The 12,279-nt window shown below is 32.9% G+C and overlaps 2 protein-coding genes across 5 annotated transcripts in view; one reads left to right on the top strand and one right to left on the bottom strand.

Moving 5' to 3' along the window:
• The window catches only part of LOC109540621 (protein madd-4), a 247,918-nt gene extending 237,230 nt beyond the window's left edge, over nt 1-10,688 (top strand). For 2 of the 4 annotated variants that reach the window (XM_048667409.1, XM_048667408.1), the window contains 12 exons: nt 2,576-2,801; nt 2,869-3,077; nt 3,901-4,116; nt 5,289-5,749; nt 5,809-6,004; nt 6,301-6,394; nt 6,701-6,823; nt 7,687-7,940; nt 8,960-9,132; nt 9,303-9,451; nt 9,697-9,850; nt 10,271-10,688. In XM_048667409.1, the coding sequence (XP_048523366.1) occupies nt 2,576-2,801; nt 2,869-3,077; nt 3,901-4,116; nt 5,289-5,749; nt 5,809-6,004; nt 6,301-6,394; nt 6,701-6,823; nt 7,687-7,940; nt 8,960-9,132; nt 9,303-9,451; nt 9,697-9,850; nt 10,271-10,383 (2,368 nt within the window). In that variant the 3' untranslated portion in view covers nt 10,384-10,688. The remainder of the gene's footprint in view (nt 1-2,575; nt 2,802-2,868; nt 3,078-3,900; nt 4,117-5,288; nt 5,750-5,808; nt 6,005-6,300; nt 6,395-6,700; nt 6,824-7,686; nt 7,941-8,959; nt 9,133-9,302; nt 9,452-9,696; nt 9,851-10,270) is intronic. The other 2 variants (XM_048667410.1, XM_048667411.1) reach the window with 2 other exon arrangements.
• LOC109540636 (elastin) overlaps nt 1-12,279 on the bottom strand; it is a 109,952-nt gene that overhangs the window by 39,354 nt on the left and 58,319 nt on the right. The gene's annotated exons all lie outside the window — the stretch shown is intronic.

Genomic DNA, 12,279 nt, shown 5'->3' with positions numbered 1-12,279 from the left:
CGTTGCCACCACTGATTAACGTTAGCTATGTTGAAAATTTCTGCTTATCAGGCGAGCCAAATAAGCGTTCTAATAGTGGTGGTTTGAACGTTGATTGAGCTGAATACATGAGTTTCGTTCTAACTGGAGTTTTTAGAATTCGAGGCGACTTTTTTAAATTAATCCTCTATCTGGTCTAATTGGAACTTTGCTGCCTTAATTGGAGTTGCCGCGCTTTATCTTTCACAGTTTTTTTAACTGAAATCCGGAAAATCAGCACACTGAAAATTTTAATCAATCTTAGCAGAGCCCGCGTCGAGCTAGTTTAAATAATGATTTTTAATTGCAACGAAATGGATTAGTTAGAAAAATAGTAATGTGAAGTCCACACTATTATTTTAGATTACGGCAATATATTTTCCTAAGGCTTCAATATTATTGTAAAAAAGATAATAGAATCTGAAATTTAACTCCTAAAGAATTTGAAGTAAGTTTGATTGACAAAATTGTGGCCATAGGTGAACTCTGAACTCTCTGAAAACAACGTATTAAATTGGTCTGCTGCTGAAAATTTGAAAAATAAACCCAGGTCAAGTAATCATGATTTTCAAAATCAATCAACCAATCTTCCTACAGCTGATGGATCAGCAAACTTTTGCAACAAATGATAACACCATGGTTTATAGAAAAAGTAACTGACGATCCAAAAAAGCAATCAGAAGAGTACTACTGAAAGCTACACAGTGGCTCTCAAAGCATATTTTGCACTAATTTTTATATTTGCCTATAATTATTCTATTTTCATTTAGTTCAAAATTAGAAGAAGTAGTACAGGCAAAATTTGTTTTTTTCACAATTAGTTCTCGAAATATATCACTGGAGTTTCCGTCCCCAGGATCGTTAATTGAAAGCTTATTGAAAACGGTTCAACTAAACAACATCTCAAGAACGTGGAATTAAGTAGTAAGATTTATGTTGCGAAAACTAACATATTGTATATAATAGATCAAATTTAATATAACTAATTAAGCCATAGACTTTCTGTAAATTTTCATGATTTAAAAAACAGACTTCTTGTTAGTCTTGCATTTTTATATCACAGAAAAATACAAACAATTCAGTCAGTAACTGATATGATTGAATAATGTATTTCTTTATCTCTTATATTTGCCCAAAAATCTACTATTGACATTTCTCGGGATAATGTTTAAGATTCAAAATAAAAATGTGTAATGGATGTACGTTCAAAATAACATTTCAGCATCAAACTGTGAAAGCAAAATGTTAACTGCGCTGCTCATGAGTTACCCAAGTCTTACTATGATATTTGCTGATATTCGTTGCTGCTGTATATCCTTTCATTGCTATTAAGTCAGCTGCTTTGCAAGAGAATAAACTTGTTTAATTAACGTTTCCCATATTACATGCGTAAAAAGTCAGCAGAAGTTTTCACTAACTAATAAGTTTACCCACATAAGTTCCAATATTAATTGAATAAGCACCAGCTATTTGAAGCACATTTTCACATTGTTGGTGATTGAATGCCTTATTTACGCAGGTGTTTTAGCACTGTAGTTTCATTTCTTTTTGCACCGCATTACAATTGGGTACTTACAAGTTGGAAGCGAAAAAGGTGGCTAAATAATGGATGGAAGTACTTACTGACTGCTGTTCTTAGTGCCTTTGGTTGTTGAATTGCAAATGAAAAATGATATTGGGATGGAACATTTGTGTTAACTATTCTAAGCGTTTGAGAAATTGTTGAACACGAATATAAACTAAAAATTATGTTCCTACAGAAAAATAGTGTTATTATATTACTAACTATTCTTAGCTACGTGTTAAAAAATGTTTATCTAGCTACTATGGATGACTATAAAAAAAGTCTAATAGATTTTAAGAGCACCGACACAAGAAAATACGAGCAACCATAACATTGTGAAATCTAAATAACGATTTACTTTATATTTCTTCAAATGTATGTTTGAGACTCTAATAATAATCTCTAATAAAAATAAAGATTGTTGAAATGCCGTTTAGGTACAAAATCGATCCTGAGGATGCTTCATGTTGCCACAGAAAAAACTGGACTTCCGCTCAACATTTCAACTGCTGTCTCCAAACAAATTGAGATCTTTACGTGTTTTATTCAATTTTGAATTAACTACAAACTTCTTTTTAGGGGAATAAAGTAAACAGGATGTTTCTTCAGCAGTTGGCTTTGTTTTTATATAAGTGGAAATAATAATTTTCATACCTAATGCAACACACAAACATTTTTAGCAAATGTATTACATCCCAAAACTGAGGTTAATTTATTTGGATTTGGATATTATTTTATATTGTTCAATCAGAAGTTATATATGCAGCATTTTTACTATAGAACTTTGGCATTAAATCCACAACGCTTCAAAACAAAGCGTCGATTCAACAATTTATGCAATATTTTATAACATTTTAGCATTTTGAGCTCTTCTGCATATGTATTTAGGCATGAATTATTTATGTTGTTGATATTAAACCCAGTACAATTAGTTTAATATCTTACAATAAAACGTAACTAGACATTTTCTAACAATGAGATGAATGATTTCAGATTCATACCAGAAGAATGGGGACCATGTAGCGTAACCTGTGGCGAAGGTGTTCGCAGAAGAGAAGTTTTCTGCAAAATATTTCTAGAATTTTCACGCACAATTGCAAAACTGCCAGACAAGCAGTGTTCGGGAATAAAACCATTTGAATTTGAAAAATGCTACAGGGAGCCCTGTACTGAAGAGAGGATTGGAGTGGATATCAAAGACGATCCCACAAATATCAAGGTAAAATATGAACAGAAATGAAACTGGGTCAGATACAGCAGTAGCACGTCTTAAGTAAATTATACAGGATGTTTCGCAAATCATCCTGCCATTACAGGTTGGCATAGGAAGCCCTGCAAAATCGTATTCCTGGAAAGAGCTGGGATTTACGCCTTGTAGCGCATCTTGCTTAGGTGGTGTACAAGAACTAATCGTGCATTGTGTGCGCGATGACAACCAGAAAGTTACATCTCCGTATATGTGTCCTATCGAACTCAAACCAGAAGCAATAGTAAGGTAAAAATTAAATCGTTATGATATAAACAGAAGCAGTAGATATAAATTGTACATACTTTCCTGACTGTGTTTCAATTCCAAATCAAAATCAATTTCTGGGCTTCAGTCATCTATTGTCTATTTATCAATTAAAATACGTTTCGGTGTTTTCCACCATCATCAGTTTCTATGTGTAGCGTTGTTGCTACTTTAAGCCTTGGTATATATTTGGAATATTAATTTTCCCTTAAAAAAAATTTATACTCCAAATATATGTCAAGGCTTAAAGTAGCAACAACGCTACACATAGAAACTGATGATGGTGGAAAACACCGAAACGTATTTTAATTGATAAATAGACAATAAATGACTGAAGCCCAGGAATTGATTTTGATTTGGAGTAGATATAAATGTTGAGCTCAGCAGCGATCAAGTATTTTCCATGTCAAGGCAGTTAAAAGATATAAATGGTTAAAACTCGTCAATTTCTACGTTTAGATCTAATATTTATTTTTGCTGTTGTGTTGCTCAATGTTTTGTTCCGTATAGAGTCCCTTGTGAGCAGCACCACTGATTTAAGAAGTCGCATCACTAACAATGCAAATTGATATTCCTGAGCAGTTTTTCGAATGATCTGAGTCATGTGCTGTTAAAATAGAGTTAACTCATAAGTTCAGCGCGATCTAATTGGTATTCGGAAAAAAGACGGTCCAGAGGATTTTCATTATATCTGATTATTATATTATCTGATCGGTATATCTCAATTATAGCTAAAATAGCAGAAGTAATCAGCCGGGTAAACTTAACTAGGGATAAAAATTGTGATATTTATTTCTTACTGTAGAGCGTGCAACGAACACTCTTGTCCACCTCGATGGTCGCATGGGGAATTTACCGAATGCAGCCACAGCTGTGGATTGGGCATCCAAACAAGAGAAGTGACTTGCATTCATGAATTAACTCAGGGTGGTAGCAACACAGTGGTGGTGCCAAATTCTCGATGTCCACCCCCATCTCCACCTGATAGGCAATATTGTAACGTCTTGGATTGTCCCATCAGGTAAATGTTTTAATTTTGAAATTTCGTTTTTTTTAGATAACATTTATAGTTGTTATTTAAATTATATAAACGAACTGGCTCATCGGAAGACACGTGCCTCTAAATTGCTGATTTGTCGACGCACTTTAACACAGATGCTTACTAAACTTAACTAAATAAGTGCTTCTATAAGATTGCCTTAGAAGGAACAGCGCAAATATGGGTCTCAATTATCGGCAAGTTCAACAAAAAGTTGATAAATTAAATAAATGCGTAGTTAATTCGCGGTATAAAATCTGCTACTCATTTTAGGAAAATCGGAGCATAATTTACTCAAGCACTAATTAGGAATTTCTCAAAATAATTACCAACAAAAATTTAAATCTCTTAGGGTTTTAGAAAAAAAGTGTGCCCAGTGAGCGTTAAACAAGTTAAATGAGTCTTAAAATTAGCAAGATGAGAGCGGGACACGCTAAAAAGAAAAGAGTGGGCAATTTGCTATCAAATTAGTAGTCTCGGTTCGTAGTCGTAAACGCTCTAAAGATGCAAATGATGTCGTAGTTTTAAATGGAACGTGGTATCTACTTTGTAACACAGTTTGTTTCGACTGGAACTGAACAGAATTTCACTAGTTTTGATCTAATGGTAATTATCGAGCCATTATTTTTCCTAATGGGCTTTACCAGTCGACTTCATTATAAAGCGCAAGCGGGAAATAATGTTCTGAAAGCAATGAAACAAAGCAGAAATCAGATGCAATGCAAAATTGCGAGTGTCTCTTGAAAAATCGTTAACTTTGTTTTAACTCACTTTGTATGTAGGGTGGATAAAAGTACTACATTTGACAAGCTTTTATCTAATTCCCGAATAGTGTGTTTCCATCATTTAATACTTCTTTGAATGTTTTTTTCCATGCCAATAAACTGAAACTGAAAAACCTTAAATATATCCTTTAATTTACTTAGCACAATAAAATATATAAACATATCTTTTGTTCATTCGGTATCACCCACAACCGATATGTTAAAGTAGTTTCTGATCTTTTAATCTTCAGCAAAAAACGTTTCTTTTAAAACATGTTTTGAAAAACTTTTGAAAAACTTCTAAAATGCAGTAACGTTTCCGAACGATAATTGGAAAACAGTTAAATCTTCTTGAAGGTTTCATTTCATCTATTTCTATGTCTCTTTCAGATGGAGGGTTTATCAATGGTCGAAATGTTCGAAATCCTGTGGCGGAGGAGAAAAAACGCGACAAGTCGAATGCAAGCAAATAATGGCCCAAAATCACACTGTAGACCGGCCTGCAACAATGTGTCCATCTCCGAAACCTTTGGACAAAAAACCGTGCAATACGAAGAGTTGTGTTATCGAAAGCGACAAACCGCAGATCAGCATTGCTAACAGCACCTTCATCCAGCACGACCCGAAAAAAAATAGAGTCACCGTTAAAGTCGGAGGAGCAGCCACTCTTTTCACTGGCACCACCGTTAAAGTTAAGTGTCCGGTGAAGAGATTCGACCGATCCAAAATTCAATGGCAAAAGGACAATGCATTTCTTCCGCAGAATAAGAAGTTTAAGAGCTCGAAGAAAGGAGCTTTAAGAGTTCAGAATTTGTCGATGCGTGATACTGGATTGTACACGTGCGTTGCTGGTAAAGAAAATTGAAAGCTATAGTAGATTTAGTTGCTAATAAAATACAATATTTCGCAGGAAAATCATCAGCAAGTATAATGATTTCGGTTAGGTCAAAGCCAGGCGAATTTCCCACATCCGAGGAGATACAGCGACAGTCCAAAATGGACATTGTTGCGGGAATAAAACCTCCTAAAGCTGAAGGCATCGGCAATTTCTACCCTGATGATCAATCGCATGAACAAAGGCCGGACGGAACGAAAAACCATTATAAGTGAGTTGAGTTTAATTGATAATATTTTTTCCGATCAGGGTTTTAACTTGAGTTTAACCTTGCTGGTATTGTTCTAGCATCAAGTTGCTGTTTATTAAAAGTTTTGAATATCTGGAAAATTAAAACGTAATCATTAAACATTACAGTTTTAGTCGTGATCGCGGTTTGTCGGAAACTATGAATTTTTTGTTCAAAGAAGTTTCAAAAATATACACGGAAATTCAGAAAGTGCTAATTTATAAGCTCGCGCTCAAATAAATGTGTGTGTTGCTCTTCAATTTGCTTTTTTATTTCAGATTCTTTACGCCTACTTCATCTTCGTCGAGTTTGACCCTAGATGGATACATATTGGATTCTCAAACAACAGAGGATTCTGGAAACAAGCGCCAGGTGTATAAAACAGAAAATCAACTAGCATTTTTCTTTTAATTAGTCCTGACTTTCCTTATTAGTTACTTGATTTGCCTTAAACCATTAACCAACTAATTGGATAATTTAGATCACAACTGATATTGCTTGCTAGTAAGTTATTCTTGGTTCGGGTCTTATAAGCTAATTTATCGGATTTATGGGCATTTTATTTGGGGTATTTACGAAACTCGCAGCAAGTTAATGTACAATAGCAATTCGCTTTAAATATAAGTAATCCGATTAACCCCACTAACAACTTACTTCATTTCGATTTGCTGCATCAAGGATAAAATATCAAATCTACCTTCGAGCTCTTCAGAGTTGCTGAATACCTCGAATTATGGAGATTCCAGGAGTTCTGCAAGTCGTGTTATGCCGAACTTTCTGTCGTTAATCTCCAAAATACAGGTTGGAAAGTTTACTTTACTAAGTTCTGCAACTAGCTGTTGTGTGTCGTAGAAATAGTTGCCAATGTTGTTTCTCCCATTAAAACGCACCGATTAACTATTATTAGTTTGTGCCTAGCAAGACTAGGGCAGCTTTACTCAATGAATTGCTTAGTAGATTATTGCTAACTGGCATGAACGGGGTCTTAATATATCAGCATTAGCAGATTTTGAATTAATCAGTTTTTACTTTGTTGGTCCGTTTTTAAGACTAAAACTAGATTTAACTCTTCGCCTAAGCCAACTTATTTTCCAAACGGTTTAGCAAACGAATGCATAATTATCTCGAATGATGCGGTTACTACTCAGGTCAATTTTCTTGCAGAAGAACTTTTTAAGTGAAAGCATTGAGTTACAGAAAGACCCAGTATATTTTTCAATTCGCATCAGAAATATACAGGGTGATTCAAGTGACGCAAACTTAAACGAGATTCCGGTCAGCAAAGTATGGAAACATTTTATATAGGCCTGGGTCCAAAAGAGTTTCGTTCTAAGATTTATTTACAGTTTTTCACTCTGAGGAAATCAAACTGCGCGAATCACAGAGTGATGTGCCAAAAAACACCTAAATTTTTGCAGTCTCAAAAGGCGCTCAAAAGTTCTGTAGGTTTCAAACCTAATTGGTTTCAAAAAAGTGTTCATCAATTTTTGAATGGACTTCGTTTAACAACTTTGAGCAAAAACAAACAGGATTGTTGATTATTACCAAAAGATGTATTTAGAACGAGTTGAGGTTTTTATGGTGAACACAAAATGTAACCATCTTTGATTCACGTTTAATAATTTTATGATTTTCTCTCAAGGTCTGTTTTCTTCCATTTTTAGGAACTGTGGCCTTTCCAGAGTTTAAAGTTCGATTCACAAGCCTCCAGAGGCCACAGAATGGTCACATTTCCTATCAGCTCCGAACAAATCCCGGCCACCGAGCAACCAATATCTACCACGATATCGGATGAAATTAACGAAGTAGTTCTGGGTCGAGGTACCAAAGAAAACCTTGTTTTCGAATGGAAGCTCAGCGAGTGGACTGATTGCTCCGAAACGTGCGGAGGAAGTGGAATTCAAGTTAGAACAGCAAGGTAATGGAAACAGTTTGGAAAAAATGTTTTTTTATAGAAAGAAACTTCTATTCATAATATAATTTATTATTTATTTATTGATAGACTTATTATATTGTAATATAATTGTTTTTCTTATCAAAACCGTGATATTTTGAAGTATATTATTTTATTATGTAACTGGTTACAATCGTTTATAAGAAGTAACTAGAATTAATTAAAAAGTATCACCAAGAAAACGAAGTCACTTCCACTAAAATCACTAAACGCCATTACACTTGTTATTAGGAATAACCTAGAGATACCAGATGTTTAAAGTTCAAATTTTAAAATCTCAGTAAAATTGAGTTCGTTTATTTGTCGCAAATATTCATTAATGCTTTAGGTCGGTAGGTTAGCGTGAAAGTAGCAATTTGCAAAAATCTGTATTCAAATTCTCAGCGTAAGATGATTTCCATTCATATATTCAAACTTGTGTTTATAAGTAGAAACTCCACTTTTCAAAAAAAATAATAAAAATAGGTATGCTGTTATTTCAATTTGATCGGAATGCTGAATGAATGCATTCCGCTTTTTCTATTCAGGATGCGAAGTTAAACGGCTATAAAACAACTAGCTGGTTAGCCAAAAGTTCGTTTTTCCATTTTCAATTGCCGACGGAAAAATTGTTTATTGTCTGGAAAACTGTTGGTTTTTTTTATATATTTTCACATACAAACCTAAATATAAAACGAGCTTTTTTATATTGTTTATAACTTTTCAAATTATGTCTCAGTTTAAAACTTTTAACGCACAGTTTCAGGAAATATTTATTACATTTTTTTTAGATCTAATCAGGAAATAATATGTGGTACTTTATAGCACTATAATTACACATTTGACCTTAAATAAAATCAAGGAATAGTTACGTATAAAAAATGGAAACTTTAAAAATATTAAAACTGTGCAAAGTATTAAAGTATTTAAAGAGGATTTTCGACATTTTTTTTGATTGTATACAATAATATAAAGTCAATAATTAGCTATATTCATTTTTTTAGATGTACGATAAAATTGCATGATAAAATTCAAAGCGCTGATAATAATTTGTGTGAAGATGCTGGAATTAAAATACCCAGTACGATGCGCAAATGTGGCTTCGACGAATGTCCTCAATGGAGCGCATCTGACTGGATTTCTTGTGAGAGAGCCAAATGTTTCGCATTCCACAAAGGTAAAATAATTGAACAAACCATAAAAGCGACAGAAAATAAATTGGAAATGGTTCCAAAACCATTTGCCTTTTAATTTTTTATCATTTGGTATTAGTCACAATTAGTAACAATAGTTGATTAATAGAACCTGGATACCTGGAATATAATAAATTATTTGACTTATTTGCAGCTATTCAAAGGCGAACAGTTTCGTGCCAAATAGCGGGAAATTTAACAGTCGATTCTGACCAATGTGTCTTTAAAGAAAAACCTACTCAGAGCCAGGAATGTTACAACCCAAAGTGTGTTGGAAGGTGGAAAGTAGGAAGCTGGTCGCAGGTAAAAGAAACTAATCTGATATTTCATAACATAATAATCCAGCGTTAAAAATATGTTTTTTCACATTCAAGAAAAATAATCCGTGTTCCGTTTCGTTAATTAAGCGACTAATACCGGAAAGTTGAAGTATGCAAAATTAAAACAGCATATTTTCAGCAAAAAGCAAGCAATTTTACTTTACTTATCAATAACTGTTTTTTTAATATTATATTTATTGATAATTTTAAGTGCTTTCGTTATTTCAGTGTAATGCCAAATGCGGAAAGCAAGGTGAAAAATACCGTACTTTTCATTGTGTTTGGTATAGGACAAAAAAATCGGCAGGTGATGCTTGTAAAAATGTTCCCAGGCCTCCAACTCGAAAATCTTGTAAAGGACCTCCATGTGATAATACCGCAGGTGAGCACGTTAATTAATAGTTAAGTCGCAATAATAGCAGGAATTTTTATTTATCGGGAGTCTAGAAATTAAACTCCACAACCAACAAAACCAGCTCAATTAATTGAAGATTTCATATTTCATGCCAGTTTGGTATAAAGCGTATCATCCAGAAATACGCCCAAGATGCATAAGAAAAGAAAGAGGAACAACCCATTAAAACTCACATTTTTACATTGTATTTTTATTGATTAAATTGCTATTTCTTTTAAAGAATTACGCCAGGTTATCTGTTCTGGGATTTGTGCCTATTTTGGCATTCATGTTTATTATGCATATTAATAAATAATACATAGTATTAATCAACCGTTCATCAAATTCTCTGATTATGTAGAAATTATCCTATGAAAAACTGATATGAAATTAAAACTTTGATTTCAGTTCAACCCTGCAAAGACCAGTCAATGTTCTGCGCCAACGTTAAATCACTAAATATGTGCAAGATAGTCAGATACAAACAACAGTGTTGTCATACTTGTAGAGAAGAGGACTAAGACTTAGTGCTTATTAACAAATTATTAGGACCTGCTTCCTAAGTATTGTATATGTAGTTTTAATAAGTGATCCAGTCATCCAGCGACAATAAAGAGAAAACGTCGATTTCATCCTTAGTTCGTATTTACTTGTGATATTTTTTAACGTTTGTATATTCAATTTCTTGTTGCAGTCTCCTTTTTCTCTTTGATGCAAATGACTGGTCTGCGGTAATGTTGACTAATAAAAAATGGATCCTACATGTTTTTAGCAATAAGATTTTGATATTTGTTATCTAGTTATTAAATACATTAGGTTGGTGTTGCTTCATACATTTCCATTTGATATGTTACATAACATGTACAAATTTAGTATTATTTTTATATCAGGGTTGCGTTTCTTTTAACACTCCAATATTTAAGACTGACAATTTATTTTAAAAAGTTGGAACATAATGAGTTGGCAAATTTTAACTCTCAACAACTTAAAGAAAACAAAGGAATAAGACAAACTCTGAATAAAACACACAAATATGGACACATTTCTATTTTACTTGTTGCTATTTCTATGTTGCTCAGTTAGTAATTGTCACTTTCCCTTTCTTCAACATATCGTGGGTTTAAAGCTAAAAGTGACCAAGTCCAAAATTTTATCCGTCCGTATTTGTGTTTGTTGACCGAATAACTTAATATAAATATAAAAAATAATCTGAGCCTTCAAAAACTGACGAAGTTCCCCAAGGCCACAGAAACAAGAGCACTAAAATATGTTTTTAATGACCAAGTTTCCAAAAGGATTCTGATATAATTTTGGGATCGGTTTAAAAGTGCATTTACCAAAAATTTGTATTTTTATACTTGGTCAGTTTTAGCTTTAAGCCCACGATATTTGCCTGAAATTTTAAATAACAAACAGAAATAATTGTAATATAAGCTGGGCAACAAACCTCATTGACAGCTTCACTAGCCGTAGGCAATAAAACTGATAAAAGTTTAACCATTCTAAATATTCTGACCAGACTTTCAAAAATTGACTATATTTTATTAAACCGTTATTTTAGGTAATTTTTTATTGTAGCAGATATTCGAAACTTTCTTAATCGTAAAATAAGACCTTATAAAAAATTGGTTTTAAGGGGCTTTCAGATTGTTTATGGCGTATTTTTTCAACTAATCAGACTGAGGACTGAGAGAACACCACAAGCCACAACTTTAATTTAAAACTATTTCTCTTAAATGTCTTCTTGAATTCCACGTATTGAAACTTAAACATTTCAATCAAGTTATTTCTTACTAATTGGTTATAGCTTAAATACGTATTTAAATAAATTATGATAAATTAATTAAAACGCAGTCTTAGAACATTTAAATAATAAATATAAAATGTAGTTATGATTTGTAGCACAATATGATTAAAGCTGTGTAAAGTGAAGTTAAACGGGCATTCTTATTGGTAATTTAGGTCTATTAGAACTGCTCATTAGATAATTTTTATAAAATTAGACGCTGAGATAAAATTAACCAATTAATTCCTAAATTAATATTTCAATAATGCAGCAGGTTTTCTTTTGTATCAAGATTATTTTGTAAATATATGTTATATTGATTTATCCAAGACATGATTAAAGTGCAGTCATGAGATTTCAGAATGAGCCCCTGAAAAGCGCATTTTGAGTTTTCAAATTCTGGATTAAGGTTTGGTAGATATTAAAATTTATAATACTGACATTCAGATATGCAGTCAAAAATCAATTGGATAAAATTATCTAATTATTCGTTAAACAATTCCGAGCTTTCTAAACGCTTTGGACTATTATTGTAGGTTCAAGGAATTATAAATACCTACCTACTGGATTAAATTGTTATTGTTCAATAAATTGCCTGACAGCAAAAACAAGCAAACATTTTTAAAAACCT

Source organism: Dendroctonus ponderosae, unplaced genomic scaffold (genome assembly GCF_020466585.1).
Source record: "Dendroctonus ponderosae isolate FM_Combo_2020 unplaced genomic scaffold, Dpon_F_20191213v2 Dpon_F_20191213_6, whole genome shotgun sequence".
NCBI classification, from domain to species: Eukaryota; Metazoa; Arthropoda; class Insecta; order Coleoptera; family Curculionidae; genus Dendroctonus; species Dendroctonus ponderosae.
This window is presented reverse-complemented; position numbering and strand designations above follow the sequence as displayed.